Below are 17,670 nucleotides of genomic sequence, written 5' to 3' on the forward strand. Positions count from 1 at the left end.
TCCAGTCCAGGCCGGAAATGATTTCAGGCTGGAAGACTGTTTCATAACACAGCCGGGACTGGAAATCATTTCCATCTGGGAAATTTGTTGGCAGATTTTTTTAGTGGGTGTGATAGACCGCGCTATAATTGCCGAAAATTTATTTTCTGGGCTTCTTTGTTTATCGTCGCCCTCCGGCTTCATTATTGAATCAATGGCATTTCGCTTTCAGATAGCCGCATCGACGTTGGGTACTCAGCCTTTTTGAGGCGCCCGTGTTCCTGCCAATTTACCGCTTCACCAGTCTTGCGCGGGCGCCTCTTCGTGCATAGAGACTCTGCATAGAGAGCATGGCCGAACTGGAGGAGCGGCGAGTGCGCGCCCGCCGCTCTTCCAGCCCGGCCGTGGTCTTAGTTAGAGTGAACTAGAATAGTATTCTAGTTCATGTTAGTCTTAGTGGGCGCTGAAGTGAAACAAACTTTGTTCTTTACTTTTTTGAGGTTCCGGAAGTGTTTTCCGGGCGTGTAGAGCATTGTCAGCCCACGTGAAGCCCTTCAAAGCTGCGAGCGGTTTTCTGTTCTGTCGGCACCTCGGACGTTTTGAAGGCGTCACTCTTGCTCTAAGTACTTAAAAATGGGCTTGGCAGGTCATAAAAAAATTTTTGTGCTGATGACTGTCGCCGCAAAGTATCAGAATGATGTAAATTAATAAGTAAACGGAACTAGCCAAGGAAACATGCATGGAGGATACCTGCTAGCGCTAGCGCCTCCTACAAGTAACTCTTCGAACGCCAGCGCCACACAGCTCATGCGGCAAGACGTTCCTACGACTCTGACGCTGGGCTACCTCACCACTAAGTTCGTGTCGACTGGCTACGGGGGAAGCGGCGCGGCGTTCCTTGTGGTCAAGTTTCGTCGGTGTTTCCTTGCGGTCGTCGGAAGGGGCGTGTAGAAGTCGGGTGTCGCCGGGAACCTGCGAGCAAACCCAGAAACATGGTAAGCGCAGCTTGCATTATATTTGGGGCAATAGCACGCGCTTGTGCAGCGTAGCGGCCGGGTCTTACCAAACCGGCGATCTTAGGTCTGTGGAACCAGACGGCGGGTTGAACACGATGATCACTTTTGACCTTGAGCTCTCTCACTGATCCGACCGAGTCTGTTCGTTCGTTTAACAGCGCGGAGCAAGCTTTTCCTTCGAGGAAACGTGCAGCCTGCAGCTCTCTGATGTACGGCATTGCGTTGAACATGAATCAACTTGCTGATGCATGTGTTCTCGGACTCTGTGCCGATGTCACGTAGCGCTATTCAACCGGCACGGAGCGGTATTTATATAGCGGCCTCGACGGCGCTATCGCATTATCGCGGAAGTGTTCGCCGAAAGCAGCCGAGCGTGGTTCAACGCTGGCTTAAACGATCTTCTAGAGGACGCGGTGCAATCTTAAAGGGACACTGAAGTGATATGTAAACATTGCGGGATTACTTGCGCAAATTGTAGTCCGGGGTCCCAGGCCATGTTACGACCACTCTGGGCGCGTTTACGCGCTTTTATTTAGTAGAAAACTTAATTCGAAAATGCTGTCCTCCTCTCTTTACGCTCGCCCATTTTCTGCGGCGTTTTCGTGTGACGTCGAGAGGAGCCGAGCTCGGAATTGGCTGAGCTATCTGCACGGCTCCCCGGCCTTCAGAGAGTCAGTCGGCCCAGCGTTTCGTCCGCCGGACGCCGACGGGTCGTCGCAATTCGTTCGCTATGTTGAAACGAAGCCAGGGCCAGGACACGTTTGTGAATGGAAGAATGGGCCTTTCTTTACTTGGTTAGTTTGTACACTGTATCTAGCTCCAAGTCAAGGTCGCTTCACACAAGCGCTGCGCAAACGCACATGCGACGCTTCGCTGACTGGTACGCCCGTAGGAAAATATAAGGCCTCTTGAAGGCGGGAGAAGAGTCAGCGAAGTCAATATAGGTACTAAGGAAATAAAATCAACTGATATTTTTACCGTACAGCGTAAAAATAGGGTGCGGGAAGCACTTTTTTGCGGTGGGCGAACAAGCACAGCGGTCAGCAGCACGACTACGCATCTGCGAACGCTTTTCCGTCTACGAAATGCAATTGCTAGACGTGAGCTATTGCGGAAACTCGGGGAACGCTTACTGCACGAGCACAATACAACAAATAGTCACCTAAGCTGCTTGAAATGCCAAAACTAAATAAAAATGTAAACTTGTTGTACAATATATACCTTATATTACCATGGTCGGCGCAGCCCGTCTCGTAGCCGAGTTGTCTAAGGCTGCGGGTGTGTCGCCGCCGAGTGTTTTGCAAGTCACGAGTTCGAGTCCCCGTGGGTACGTGCTTTTTTTTTTTTTTTTTTGTAAGTTAACTTTTTTGTTTTCTGCCGACGTTTTCTACATTGAGCCCACCTTTGTTTGGGCCGCAACGTTCATGGCTCCACGAACTAGTTCACAGAACGCGCGCAGGCTGGCACTGGCGCGCTAGCGAGTTCTCGTTGGCGTGCTGTCCATAAGCACCGACTGCTTGCGGGCAGTGGGCACAGGCCAGAATGAACAGACCCTTGGCCTGGTGGCCTGGTGCGAACACGCATTTTACGGTACAGGCATGAGTGAGGCAAGCTCCAAATAGGGGGGGGGGAGGGGGGGAAGCGCATGACATTTGTGCGTCTGCGGGCACGCGGAGGGCGTCCATGCACTGCGTAGGCCTCGGCTAGTGAATGCTACGATTCCAAGCCGTCCTGGGAGGCTTATCTTTATGCATTTTAACAGCTGACAACATGGCAGAAGCGCGGTACGATGATTACTGAGTTATTGAGAATGCCCATCCAACAACGCACAGGTTGTGTTTTACAGAACCGAAACCGAAACTTGTTTGGTTGCTCACATTGGGCATCGTCCAATCACGGTCCCGCTCCTCCCAACGTCACAGCTTTAGTTGGTGCGGCCGCCGCAAACCGCGCATGGTAGTTTTTCTTCTTTGGCGCTTTGTAAAATAATTACCGATTTGTCAACCGGAAAAACGATGAAAAGTGGGCCAATTTGAGCCAGTCTACGCAGTGCAAGCAAAAACGGGAGCTTGACAAATTCACTTCAGTGTCCCTTTAATGCGATATGAATATCTCCGCGGCTTGCGTGTGATTTTGTTCTGTTGAATAGTCGTGATGGCAGCAATTCTTGAACACTTGGTAGCGGCCCGAGCTTGATCCAACGCCATCTTCATCACGATATTTAGATCATTATTCTGATGAGAATATTGTTTTGTCTTTTCCCGCCTTAACGTATTCAATGCGAGGTGTAAATAAATGCTGTCTGATGACAGCTTCATGGAGAACCGTGCACTTGATGAAATTGGGCGGCCTAGTCGAGGGTAAATTAAATCCAAACGATCTAGAGGTATTAGGTTTTCTTTGTCGGGAAAATTTGGGAATTTTCCAAACTTTCTTCTTCGTTGGATAATTTTCTTTGCTGGGAAGGTTTTCGAAAATCTGGCGTGCCTGTGTAGTGCCACAAACTGAATAAAAAAACCTATTTTTTCGTTGTACACACTGATGAACAAATAGTGATGAAGACATTTTGATTCGGGTACTTCTGGGACATTTATTTCGAACAGGCCCGATGTGCACAAATGATGGCGTAATTCTTGAGTGTCTGTAACACATTAAAAGCAACAATGCGCGCTTATAGTCTTATACTTTTCTTTGAGTTTGTGTAGCTCAGTTTGTGTTAAAGATAGCGGTCAATTGGAATAAATCTAACGGGCGCACGCACTGAAATTACTGAGCTTGGTTAACAAGTCTGCTGGTGCGTTTAAAAACGAAAATACCTCTCCGAGGTATGGATTCCAAGAGGAGTGAACAGTTGTGTATGGTTATTCAACAGCTGTGCTCTAGAGTCCACTAGAGCACTCTCAAATTTTGCCAAAAGCAGTGTCCTTTACCGTGCAACAAGTTGTGCATACAAACTGCCCTGCCTTTCAAGAATAGGCTCAGTATGTATATTGTTATAGGACACCTTAAACTCGGAGGATGCTTGATGGGATGTTCCACCCTGTAATCATCATCAAGTAGGAAAAATGATGATGATGCTGTGAGGGTCACATGTGAGCAGTTTTGTTGCCTGGCTAGCGTGACGCTTTCTTCCACCTTCTATAATATCCAGAAAATATGTACTATAAATCCACCGTCCACTACTGCTCCAGCAAATATACGTTACTTTTCAACTGGGAAACCAAACCTCAGTAGTATTAGCAGAGGGCCAGCAAGTCGTGATGATGTAGAAGTGATATTACACTGTGCTTCACGAACTTGCAGCGTTGTTTGCTTATGTTAATCGTGACTTGCTTGTGGTAGGCTGCAGTCTGGCCTCTTGCTTCAGGCTGCATTATGCCATTGGTAAAAAAACAAAACAAAATACCGTGTCGCACCAAGCAGCCAAAGTTTAATAGCGCCTAACCCGTTGTAACTTTACAATAGAACTCGCTGCTGCTTCTTCCGGGGGGCGGGTTCATAATCCGCAGCTGTGACGAACAAGCCGTCTTTTCAAGAGAAGGCACGTAAAATACGCATTGATGATGAAATGGTGGTTGTGGGTTCCCGTGAGAGGCGTCGAAGACTAGGGATCAGTCATTGCTCGTGGCTTAGTTGAGGCGTTTAGTTAAGTGTGCAGGATGTACCATCTTGCCGGAGCGGTGCTACTTAATCGTGGCAAGTACCGTCTGCAGAAGCAGGAGGAACAACACAGCGTGTTCTTCCAGGGAACCTTCAGGTTGAGTCAGCTGGTGAGGTTGCATGGATCGGTGGCGCTTGTTTCGTTTCGCGTGAAGCAAATGTCGCGGACGGGTGTAACTTGCTTGAGGCAGTGTAAAGCGTTTCTTGTACTTAAAGTAGGATAAGTCATTTCTTGAGGTACCTGCCGCGGTGGCTCAGTGTCTAAGGCGTTGTGCTGCTGAGCAGAAGGATGCGGGCTCGATTCTCGGCCGCGGCGGCCGCTTTTCTGATGGAGGCGAAAAGCAAAAACGCCACCCGTGTGTTCGAGATTTTGGCGCACGTTAAGCATCCCCAGGTGGTTGAAATTAACCCGGAGCCCTCCACTACGGCGCGGCTCATCGCCTGCGTTGCGTCGGCGCATTAAACCCTACAATCGACCAATAATTTCTTGAGGGTGTGTTTCAGTGAAACTGGTAAAAGTGGCACGTTCAACACCCAGGTAGGGGACGCATATTTTGTCGCTAGCAATGTTAATTTTTGTCAGTTGTTTACTATGGATGAACGATGTTGGGGGGAAAGGCAACGGGTGCAGAGCCTGAGTGACAAGACATCAGCCACTAAGGAACGGTGCTAGTCGTGGGGTAAGAGGGAATGGATTCCATGCAGTGGATGTAAGTGGGCTGATGATGATGATGATGATGATCGTTGTGGGGGTGATGACGAGGAAAGACATAGTGGCTACCGACGTATCATCAGGCAGCCAAGCAGTAATAATGGCCAGCTGAAGCGACGCATATAGCGTTGGGAAAGCTTGACGTTGACCGGAAGCGTAGCCGTATGGGCATGGAGCAAAGCTGTGGCTTTCTGAGAAATTTCGCAGCTGGAGAAGAAGATAGAGGCCAGTAACTTGCATAATAAAAAAAAAAAAACCATGGGGGAGATTTGGTCTCAGCTACTAGGTTTTTGAGGAAGCTGTGTAGCTTTCCTTCCTTGCCGCACAGCTGTGTCCCGGGCTACGGTCAAATTTTTCCTCTGCCGAAGAAACTTATTCCTTTGGGAGGGCAGGCATTCTCCCCGAATGTGGTCATCGCAGGCCTCGTAGGTGTCAACCTGGGCAATAGCCCCCCTCATGACTTTCTCGTTTTTTGAAGGGAAAGCTTTCTCAGTCGGACCAATGGTTGGTCAACCGGGAAGCTCTGATAACATTTCTGGATTCACAGCGCGTGTGTGAAACTTGGCTTTCACTGTGTCAAAACGGCTACTTGAAAATTGGGAAAAAGAAATGGTTCTAGATGAGACAATACATGCATCGATCACGAAGGAGTACACAATCGAATACCTTTATCTCATAATGCACGCACTAGTATGCATTCAAATCGTTTGAAGATGCGTTTACTTAGTGCGCAAAACATTGTCGCGTTGGTTCCTTCTTTGTTCGCGATTTCAGTCTCAAGGTTTGGCGATCGATTGGACGCACTTTCAGCACAGGTTGGATGAAATTTTAGCAAAAGTTTTGACGCACTTTTGATGGAGTTTCGATGTTTCAACGCTTGTATGCTTCTCTCAACTTTTCAGGAAGAGATGGTACATTTGTTTTCTGTGAAATAAGCATTTTGTGGACAGGTTTGGGTGGGAGGGATCGAGCGCAAGTGTTGGTGTTTGCTGCTACATTTGTAGTCGTCAAGCGCACACGTGGTGCCTTGCTTGCTTTGCATGCTTTGAGGTGAAATTGGTAGGGAGAGGAAAAGAGAGAAACGGTGAGGTGACCACGTGAGATTCCGCGGAACCACTGCAGTTTCATGAATTCCGTGAACCATTGCGTTCGGTTCTGTTGCGTGCAGTCCAAGGAACCTGTCAGGGTGCTGGTGACCGGTGCTGCGGGCCAGATCGCCTACTCGCTGGTGCCAATCATCGCCAGGGGTGAGGTGTTCGGGGCCGACCAGGTGAGTGACCTGACGACCTCGCCCAGTTTCTGTTCGAGCGACCTCCGACAGAGCTGCCTCGATCATCTCGCGTGGCCGTGGGCTGGCGCTTTGAATGTCGCTCTGAGGTCGGGGCCTGTGATTGGTTCATACTGGAAATTATACCCCTGTCACACGGCAGATCTAATGACATTTAAAGCAAATGTCATTCGCTCTAAGTGTCATTAATTCAGCGCCACACGAGAATGCCAAATGACATTTAGCGGCTAACTGAGGTCCCCAACCTCGGTTAGCTGCCAAACGAGTAGCCTTGACAGCAGTGGCGCGTCACTAGACAAGAAAATTCAGTAATAAACCAAAGAGTACTATTTCTAAAAACTGTCAGTAAACTTACATTTTGCTGTTCTAAAAGCTGTCAGTAAACTTACATTTTGCTGTTCGCGTCCTTGTTCAAATAAGGAAAGACACAAAAGTAGTAACAAAACAGAAAATCTCGTTCCCCCGTGCGCGCGCTACCCTAATACGGATTTTTTTGCGGACTTGTCTCGGCCTGTGATGCCTACTGATGTCACCTAAACCGGTGATTTTCTTATTTTTATTTTAAGAAATAATCCTTTACGTTTTTTTAGAAGACATTATGTGTGAAAGCATTCTAGATGCGCTTCAAAATATAATCTTGTGGTTTTGCGAGCTCGCTAATCGTCAGAGCTACTACACTCAAATGACATTTGTTTCGCCGCGTAGAACCGCATGGCCGAACCGAACGTCATTAACAGCTAATGTAATTCACTTTGAATGACGTTAGATTTGCCGTGTTACAGGGGTATTAGCTGCTGTGTCAATGGACCTCCTGTGGTAGGTGTAACTGCACTGAGAAAAGCTGATTTTGAAAGAAGAGGTGATATGCCCGGGTGTTCACTGACTGGGAACTTGTTTTTTTGTAGGAGGCAGGATGTGGTACGTATCTCTGTTCAACAAACAGAATAATAAAAAAAAGATAAACAATAATGAAAAGGTTTGTTCAGTTAACAAAAATGTGTGAATTCATGTTTTATTCGGGGAAACAAGCGGATTTCTTTTGTGGCATTGTGCAGATGTCTACCTGGTGTAAACTTGTGCATTCAACCACACTGCTACCTGTGTGGGGTTCTGCTGTGTGATAGTTTCGGACGGCTTTTGTCAGGCTAGATGCTTGATCGACTAATGCCTCTTCCGTTTACCTTTCCCTTTATAATTACGCCAATATTAAACAGACGCACATTTTTGGGATTGGAAATAGGAGAATTTCTTTGTTGAACATTTGGCATAGTGGGCTGCTTGTGCATGGCCTAATCTTAGCCTTTCCAGCACTCTCAGTTTGAGAAATTTTTTGGCTGGTAGCAGGGTGAACATATTTGCTTCAGTGTGCCACTGAGGAAATCAAGCAAAAATAAGTAGACCACTCAACAACTGGCGTAGTGGCCAAATTTATTTGACCGCGCTGTGCAGAGCTCTTTGCAGACGATCAATATGAAATTCAGCTTTTTCTGCAATTTTCTTGCACGCTGGCTGAAACTGTTTCACCCTGCATTTTTGAGGGGCCGCCTTTAGGCAGATGCATGAAGTGCCAGCTTTTGGCCTCAAAGTGGCAGTCTGATGTGATCTGAGGACGCGGGTCCGATTCCCGGCCGTGGCGGCCGCTTTTCTGATGGAGGCGAAAAGCAAAAACGCCCGTGTGTTCGAGATTTCGGCGCACGTTAAAGATCCCCTGCAAATGGTCAAAATTAATCCGGAGCCCTCCACTACGGCGCGCCTCATCGCCCGCGTTGCGTCGGCGCGTTAAACCCCACAATCAATCAATCGGTGATCTGTGCTGCTTTATAACTGTTGCTGACATTTGTGAAGTCGTGGTGATGATCATTATCATTTGATGGCGCAAGGCCAACGGAGAAAAAAGAGCGCCAATAATTATAGAAAGATGAATATGAGCGGTATGGAACGGCTAAATTCAGTCGGATGAAGTTAAATATTGCTCGAAGGTATGGGTAGGACCCCATCACACCAGCAAGCTCCTCTGATTTCCTCGTTGCGTGCAGTTTGTGGGGGGGCACTTGAGGACGTGCTAGACCCCTTGGGGGCATGATTCGTGTAGCCTCTCAATCACAGATGTCACATGACGTAGACAGTACAAGTGTCGAGAATTGCTCCATAGACGGGAGGAAAGGTGGCGCGAGTTAGCAAGCAGGCGGTCACATTGGCCACGTGCCTCCTCCTCTCTTTCCCTTCTTGCAGCCGGTCATTTTGCACCTGCTGGACATCCCCATGATGATGACCGTCCTCAACGGCGTCGTCATGGAGCTCGTCGACTGCGCCTTCCCCCTGCTCAAGGGTGAGTGATCGAGGGTCCTTTACGCACTCTGTCAGCCTTTGGAGGGGTCAAAGGAGCCATGGAGACAAAATACAAGTTTGTGTTATTCGAAACATTTCATGTCTTATTGTGCCCCCAGCGCTTGTGCGAATGCAAACGATGCTTTATTCACTGAGAAATTAATCACTTTAAGTTAAAATTTTGATTTTCCCGCTGAATCGTGCGTTTTCCTGGTCTGCAATGACATCACAGGAACCGACCGCTCTGCAGCTGATCGCGGAACCTCGTTTACTGTTAGTGAACCTAGATGGTGCCACCATACCGTGGCAAGCCGTTTTCTGCCTTTGGTTTGTTTTTGACCGTATTTAAACCTGGCTTGTTTTTATTCAGGGAGAATTTAGGGAGCTGAATTCAGGGAGCTGAATTTATCGATATCCTCAATGATTCTTTAAGTTCAATTCAAAACATGTACCCAACATCACCAGTAACTCTTGCCGGCGATTTCAACTACCCCACAATAAATTGGCAGACGCGTACGCCCGAAGGCTGCGCAAGAAAAAACGAATGCAGGGAATTTCTTGACGTCCTTTCATTGTTTGATCTTCATCAAATGGTGCAAAAGCCAACTCGTGGAAACGCGATTCTTGATCTTGTCTTGACAACCGAACCGGATAATATGCTTGTTCACGTCTTAGAATGTATTAGTGACCACAATGTGGTGCAATGTGAATACCGTATAAAAAGCAGTAAACCAGACAAAGCCGTGAAAATTATATGTGATTACTCTCGTGCAAATGGAGACGCAATTCTTGAAGAGTTGTCATCTTTTTCGGAGTGTTTCTTGAAATCCATGGTTTATCTTAATGCAAACGATAACTGGCTAGCTGTCCGAACAAAGCTTACAGAACTTAAAGAAAAGCACGTCCCCAAAATTGAAATCGCCTCATCAACACACAGCACATGGTTCACGTCCCAAGTGAAAAGAGCAATCAATAAAAAGAAACGTCTCTATTCTAAAGCAAAGTTGTCGAACTCAGATGATGATTGGCAACGCTATCGTAAACAATCGCACAAATGCAAAGCAGAGATTGAAGCGTCTAAAGACAAGTTTTTTAATGGTGACATTGCCAGCATGTTAATTAGCAATCCAAAAAAGTTTTGGAAAGTAGTAAATCCCAAACACGCTTCGCAATTCACAATTCCAATAGTCAATAACGGTGTGCTGCTCTCACCATCTGAAGCTGCGACGGAATTAAACTCATTTTTCATCTCAGTATTCACAAAAGAAAACCCATTACCGCATGATCTTGTGTTTCCATCGATTAACTCATCTATGGATGACGTCATAATCACACCGGAGGGTATAGAACGTGCCATTGATCGTCTTTCAAACAACTCAGCACCCGGTCCAGACGGCGTCGGCCCACCAATACTTCAAATGACAAAGCCTGTAATATCTCCCATAATCGCCGCACTCTTTCAGCAGTAACTCGAAACGGGAATCGTACCGGACGACTGGAAGATTGGTCGCATCACTCCTATATACAAATCAGGTGACCGATCACTGCCCTCAAATTACAGACCAATTTCCTTGACTAGCATTCCTGGCAAATTACTTGAACATATAATAAGTTCTTCAGTTATGAAATATTTAGATCATCATAATTTTTTCTTTATTAATCAACATGGATTTCAACGGGGACGTTCTTGTGAAATACAATTATTTGAACTCGTTACAGACCTTCACCAAGCTGTTCACGACGGTAAAAATTGATGCCATATTTATTGACTTCAAAAAAGCGTTCGATAAAGTTCCTCACACTCGCCTACTGATGAAACTAAGTCGGCTCAACTTACATAGCAAAATTATTAACTGGGTTTCAAGTTTTTTAAACCAGTTCGTTTCCATAAATGACCAGTATTCCGCCTTAGCACAAGTTCAATCTGGTGTTCCGCAGGGTTCCGTACTCGGACCAATTTTATTCCTTATTTACATTAATGATATCAGTACCAACCTACATTCAACAGTTAGATTGTTTGCGGATGATTGCGTTCTATACAGACAAATTATTACCCCTCAAGATACTAACATTTTGCAGGCAGATCTAAACAAAATTTTCCTTTGGTGCGAGCAATGGCAGATGGAAATAAACCTTTCGAAAACTAAAACTATGTCATTTACTAGGGCTAGCAACGTTCAACTCAGCTCATATTATATGGACAACATGTGCATAGAAAATGTGTCGACATTAAAGTATTTGGGCGTTCACCTATCCTCTAACCTTACATGGAATGATCATATTGACTATGTAATTTCAAAAGCAAGTAGAACTCTTGGCTTCATTAGACGACATTTGTATTTAGCAAATCAATCGACCAAACTTTTAGCTTACACAGCCTTAGTTCGTTCGAAGATGGAATATGCCTCTTTAATTTGGAATCCAAATCAGACATACCTAATAAACAAACTGGAATGCTTACAGAACAAAGCAGCACGCTTTGTCACTAAAAATTACTCCACGACATCCAGCATCACAGCTATCAAAGCATCCCTCCAATTACCCTCTCTAGAAAAACGACGACTGATGGCACTGCTCTCTCACTTCCACAGACTGTATCACACCCAATCATCCTTTACAGCATCCCATATCAAGCCCGCGAATCTCATTTTTCCTCGACTCGATCATCCGTTCAAAGTCCGCCTCATGTTTGCACGCACAAATCTTCTTCGACAGTCACCGCTATTTCTTGCCATTTATCATTGGAATAAGCTGCCGCAACAAATTGCATGTATTAAAGATCACGACTCGTTTGTGAACCATTTGAAAGGCAGTTTAAACATGCTTGTTTAGGAAAGTAGTGTTGTGCTTTTAACAAGATTCACTATGTGCTTTGTATTGGGTGATTTTTCATTCTTGTATTCCTTTTGTTAGTGTTGTCTAACCCCTACTCGATGTTCAAAATTACACTTGCTGTTTATTTTGAGCAACTGTGTTGAGATCTTTGAGCTGTTTTCTAACCCCCCCTATGTAATGCCTGCAAGGGCCTTTAGGGTATTTGAATGAATAAAAAAAAAAATACTCGTTTCGTGAAACATGGTGCTCGCTCGACAAATATGTTCGCGTAAGACACCGTCGCTCGCGTCAGTCGGCCAGTGTCGTCTGAGACAGCCCCGCAGTCCTGCGCGGCTAAACCAAGCATAGTGCGCGCAGTACCAACAGCAGTACGCATCGGTACTTCTATGCTTACGTGTGCTTTCGTAACTTCCACTGTTTGTCCCACCATTTTTACGGCTTTAAAAAAAATGTACTCTAAATTTAAACGCAAATAGCTCGTTCGGCAAGCTTATAAGCTCTGCCTAATTTGTGTTTGCTTTTGCCGGACTCCGCCGATCGCAGAGCTGGCTGGTAGCACAGCATAGGTTCTGTTGCGAGAAATGAGCTGGTGGGTCGCATGGCCATTCCGTTTTTTCGAATTATGTAGCTTATTTGAGCGATGTTTATGTTAAAAGTGGTGTTAGTATGATTCTAACGAGGCAATCTTTTGAATGAGCCAAACTTGTGTTTTCTCTTCATGGCTCCTTTAAGGGGGGACATGGACTATTTCTTTTAATTTTTAAGCAAACTCTGTGAAACTTGTCAGTCTTGCTGCTTTTTTCCTCATTGATTTCATTTATGTCATTGGTTTTGCGAGTAAGTCAATTAGTTGCCAAGGTGACTAGAGAAAATGAGCCGTTTTTGGAGGAACAATAGACAAAACAGTGTTGGGCATAAAACTGTAATCTTCACATTTTCCAATACTAAGAACACTGGTGAATGCAATAGGAGAATCGGTTTTTTGGTGCACCTAATTTTACACCTCATTGAACTTTTGTGTTTGAAATGGGCATTCAAAATGGTTCCTTGCCACTGGTGCCACCAAAGTCTAATGAGCTGTAAAATTAGTTCCAAGCAGTGCATCAAGAAACCGATTCTCTAATTGCATTCACCAGTGTTCATAGTATTGGCAAACATAAAGATTACAGTATTATGACCAACACTGTTTTGTCTATTGTGCCTCCAAAAATGAGTAATTATCTCTACTAAATATCTAGGTAACTAATTGACTTACTCAGAAAAATAATGCCATATTTGAAATCAGTGGGGAAAAAGCAGCAGGACTGACAAGTTTCACAGAGCTTTTTTAGCTGTTTTAAGGGTAGTGTTCCCCATTAAGGGGTCACACTGGTCTTAAACCAAAAATGTTTATTTTTTAGAGTTATGATGATAGAAATTGGAGGATGTATGTAGTTTTTCATGCTGATTCTAGATATAAAGTTTGCTTTTGTGTAAAACAACTACATTCAAATTTGGATTTTTATATTTGATGTTTTGACAGCCTTTGTAAACAAACTGCTGGAGGGATGCAGCTGAACACGGTACCAGTGAACTGTGCACAAGCCAAGGAGTGCAATGAGGTTAACAGTATCATTCTGTCTGGTCTGCAGAAGAAGTTACGACTGTTTGAAGCTTGGGATTGGAAGGTGGGAACCAGAAAAACCGGTTTTGCCTCCCAAGCCCACACTTCAAATGGTCGTAACTTCTGCTGCAGACCAGACAGAATGATACTGTTAGCCTCATTGCACTCCTTGGCTTGTGCACAGTTCACCGGTACCGTGTTGAGCGGCATCCCTCCAGCAGTTTGTTTACAAAGGCTGTCAAAAAATCAAATATAAAAATCCAAATTTGAATGTAGTTGTTTTACACAAAAGCAAACTTTATATCTAGAATCAGCATGAAAAACTACATACATCCTCCAATTTCTATCATCATAACTCTAAAAATAAACATTTTGATCAAAGACCCATGTCCCCCCTTAACCACACTTTTTTCTTGGGGCTTTGAGGTTTTTTGGTGCGATGGACGGAGAAGGTTCCGCTGCGAATGCCTCCACAAATGTGTCTCGAGCTGGGACTGATGCGAGCCTGTGCCCGGCAGACGTGGTGGCCACGGACAACGAGCAGCAGGCCTTCACGGGGGTGGACGTGGCCTTCCTGGTGGGCTCCATGCCCCGCAAGGAAGGCATGGAGCGCAAGGACCTGCTGGCAGCCAACGTCAAGATCTTCAAGAGCCAGGGACGCGCCCTCGACCAGTTCGCCAAGAAGGACGTCAAGGTGGGGTGTTTGTTTCCTCCTCAGGTAGTGGCCCCGGATCCCAACCATGAGGTCTGCAGACATAATTAGGATGAGGATGGGGTGGAGTGCATTTGGGAGGCATTCCCAGATAATGAATGGCAGCCTGCCATTGTCCCTGAAGAAGAAAGTGTCTGACAGCTGCATCTTACCGGTACTCAGGTAGGGGGCAGAAACTTGCAGGCTCACTAAGAGGGTTCAACTTAAATTGAGAACGACTCAGCGGGCAATGGAGCGGAACATGATAGGTGTAACATTAAAGGGGTCCTGAAATGCCTTCCGCCGATGCATGGATGTACATCTACCCAAATAAAGCAATGTATTTGCAATCTCCTCCCGCAAGAATTTTGTTAAAGCGATGAGTATTAGCTTAGAAATCGTAAATCAAAAACCGCGCATTATCGTCGCTCCGCGTTTTCTCCTTTCGACTTACTCTCCGCTGTTGACGGCGCGCGAGCTTTGCCTCCCATGATGCTGTGCTCTGCAGCGGTGACGTACTTCCGCTATTGCGCTGTTACTGTCGTCTGCTACGGGCAAGCTTTGTTGACACCATGAATCCCGCACTCTGCCGCTCAAGGCTGGAAAAGCGAACGAAAAATCTGGCCGCATGCATGCGGCGGCCTCGCCTTGCCCTTTCGCGGTGTAGTTGCTGGCGGCACATGACTTTTTATCGGCGGCGAACTCGCAGCCGCACGGGGAGGGTCGTGCGCTCTAAAGTCCCTCGATCGGCGTTTATCGAGGGAGTTTAGTGCGCTCGTTCCCTTGATGCACCGCGCGCTGTTTATCCAAAAAGCGCCGTATCAGATGTGTCCCCGCTGGTGCCGGGTCTTATTTTGCGGCGGTGGTAATTCCTGCCGGCGGCATGTGAAAAAGTCGTATTAAACCGATAGAGAACCCGTGCACAAAACGCTTCAATCATGTGACCACTTCAGCTTGGGGCGACGCGTGGTGGAGAGCGGCAACGTTGGCAAAACATTCTCCGCCGCGGCTCTGAGCTTTCTAGCGCTGGAGCGAGCGCCATTTCTTTGACAATCTCAAGCATCGGTTGCCTGGGCAACAAGGCACAAACCGCTCCAGAAGTCAGTTACGGTTCCGTGATTCCGGTTCAGCTTGGGGCCCCACTTCGCGACAAGTGGGCACTGCAGGCGTACCACTCACTCCCATTGGGAAGTGCGAGATGCGTTTGGCATTACAGGAGGCGATGGTGTGTGTGTTGTGGACGCCTTTGTTTCTCGATGAAATGCGACGTGCTTCTGCGGGTGGATAGTTCTTCCCATGGTCTGGATTATCTTTCTCGAGCGACGTACGACTCAACCTCTCATGGGGTATGTGCAGTGTGCGTGGCTAAAAGCCATTGGCTTGTGCGCCAGAGTTAAGTGACTTGCTGTTCGTCCCCGCAAACCGCGCGCGAGGTACCGAATTTACGACGGGCAGGAGGCAACCCATCCTCTGTCAATCGTGGTTCAGACTTTCAACGCATGTTGTGACGTTGTGTTCGTTAGAAACGCATCTCTGGATTGTTTTGAAGTTGAATAAAATGTATGCGTCAAACCCGGGCATTCGGCTCAGGGCGTTCTCTGCGATTGCACCAAAGAAGTGCCACGGGACTTTTTTTATGGTACGTACTCACGTAAGATAAAATCCACGTCGTGTTATGGCCGTGTTGCATTCAATACGAACGGTTAAGCGTTTGTTTACACTTGTTTCGTTTGTCGTAAAATGTCAAAGCACTCCGGCACTCCGCTGGCAGATCAGCCGGCGAGCCGACGCTGAGCAGACGACTCATCTCTTTGCCGGAAGTGCATGAAAAAGCCGCCCAATAGCAGGATGTCTAGCTCATGGCGAACATCTGGGAATTGATGATGTATACATGTGAAGATGGCGGCGTCCAAAAACACGAAGGAAAGGGTGAGAAAAAAACGACAAACTTTGCAACAAAAGTGTGAGCTTTCCGCTGCGCGTAAAAGAGTAATACTTGGCACAGAGGACGTTGACGACCCAATCTAACGGTTGCGCTAGTTCATTTAGTGTGCTCAAAATGCCTTTCAGGGCCCCTTTAAGGGACAAGATGAGAGCGGAGTGGGTCAAGGAACGAATACGTGTTAAGGAAATATTAGTGGAAATTAAGAAGAAGAAGAAATGGACGTGGGCAGGGCACGTAATGCGAAGGCAAGACAACCGTTGCTCATCAAGGGTAACAGAGTGGATCCCTAGAGAAGGCAAGCGTGGCAGGGAGCAGCAGAAAGTTAGATGGGCAGACGAGATCAAGAAGTTTGCAGGGATAAATTGGTCGCACTTAGCAGAGGAACGGGATAATTGGAGATTAATGGGAGAGGCCTTTGCCCTGCAGTGGGTGTAGATAGGCTGCTGCTGCTGCTGCTGCTGCTGATGATGATGATGATATCCTCCTCCCCTGCACTGGGTCAAATGTGTCTCGTGAGCATTTAAACAGCATTGAAGAAGCGACTCTGCCCAAGTGCCCAGGATGGATAGGGGATATGTATTAGCAACTGTTCCGACCAGGCTGCCTCGCTCACATAGGGTGGCATTGTTTACTCTGCACCAACTTTGGTTGTGTGGCAGTGCCACTTTATAATTTCAACATTGGGCTCAATCGGAAAGGTGTGGCGGAGGCCCCCTGTGGCGTCCAGGGCTCTGGTCGTGATGGTCTCTTGTGTCGCCAAAGCCCGTTTGCCCGTACGCACAAGTTCCCACTTACGAATAAGACGCCAATAAGTCTAAGTCGGCCACGGCAAATCAGCCGGTTGCCAGAAAACCCAACAGAAATGCTACCTTAACCGAGCGTTTGTATCAGTTTCGGGCAAACGACTTATTACCTAGACCGCGCTAAAGTCGTAGTTGAGAACTTATTCCCACACTTATCGCGTTCGCGCAAACGGGCCCAGGTCTGAGCTCCCCAGAGCGTGCTCCCAGTGAGACGGGGAAAGTAGGGGGGGGGGGGGGGGGGGGGGGGGGTGTAGAAACTTTGTAATCATCATCTCTGCAGTGAGAGATAATATTATTCCGTGCCCGTATTCGCATCAGCAGCTCTAGTTCGAGCTCCTTTACCATTCTTGCACCGCCATATTGTGAATAGAACCACCGCTCTATCACTAGGACATCGCAGCCCGTGGGCTCTCCTCTTATTTTGCACGGGGGGAAGGGGTTGCGCGGACTCTCGCGTAGGGAGTGGGTCCAGCGCGTCATGTGAAGCGCTCAGGGGAGCCAAATTGGTGGTGTGGGTGGGTGTGCGCAGGGACAGTTTGGTGCGGACAAGTGTGTCCTGTAACCTAGCTTATGGCCGGTATTCAATAGCGAGGCGCGCATGCAGGCAACCATGTGAATGCGCCGTCACTGGTTACGTCGGGCTCCGCGAGATGGCGGTACTTGCCCGTGTCCGTGCTAAGCGCATGATATGGGTTGGACATTCCAACCTCTAGCCCGCCGAACGCAAATTAATGCCTCGACTCAAATGTGAGTGCGATAAATAACAACTCTGTTGGCACCACCGTTGAGAATCGGGTTGAAACGGAGCAG

The 17,670-nt window shown here is 47.0% G+C and overlaps 2 protein-coding genes across 2 annotated transcripts in view; both read left to right on the forward strand.

Moving 5' to 3' along the window:
• The first annotated feature begins 950 nt into the window (after positions 1–950).
• The window catches only part of LOC144164398 (malate dehydrogenase, cytoplasmic-like), a 28,493-nt gene continuing 11,773 nt past the window's right edge, over positions 951–17,670 (forward strand). The window contains exons 1-4 of the mRNA XM_077694919.1: positions 951–974; positions 6,536–6,637; positions 8,888–8,984; positions 13,940–14,115. Of these exons, the coding sequence (XP_077551045.1) occupies positions 972–974; positions 6,536–6,637; positions 8,888–8,984; positions 13,940–14,115 (378 nt within the window). The 5' untranslated portion in view covers positions 951–971. The remainder of the gene's footprint in view (positions 975–6,535; positions 6,638–8,887; positions 8,985–13,939; positions 14,116–17,670) is intronic.
• Positions 11,045–11,958, forward strand: LOC144164143 (uncharacterized). The gene has a single exon (XM_077694678.1). It carries the CDS (start codon positions 11,105–11,107, stop codon positions 11,813–11,815), a length of 711 nt encoding a protein of 236 aa, XP_077550804.1. The 5' UTR covers positions 11,045–11,104; the 3' UTR covers positions 11,816–11,958.

Source organism: Haemaphysalis longicornis, unplaced genomic scaffold, assembly GCF_048455015.1.
Source record: "Haemaphysalis longicornis isolate Haplotype H1 unplaced genomic scaffold, Haemaphysalis longicornis Haplotype H1 scaffold_13, whole genome shotgun sequence".
Taxonomy (NCBI): Eukaryota; Metazoa; Arthropoda; class Arachnida; order Ixodida; family Ixodidae; genus Haemaphysalis; species Haemaphysalis longicornis.

What these genes read in the sequence shown, in the direction of transcription:
- LOC144164143 (XM_077694678.1), top strand. Translation starts at nt 11,105, where the DNA reads ATGGAAATAAACCTTTCGAAAACTAAAACTATGTCATTTACTAGGGCT.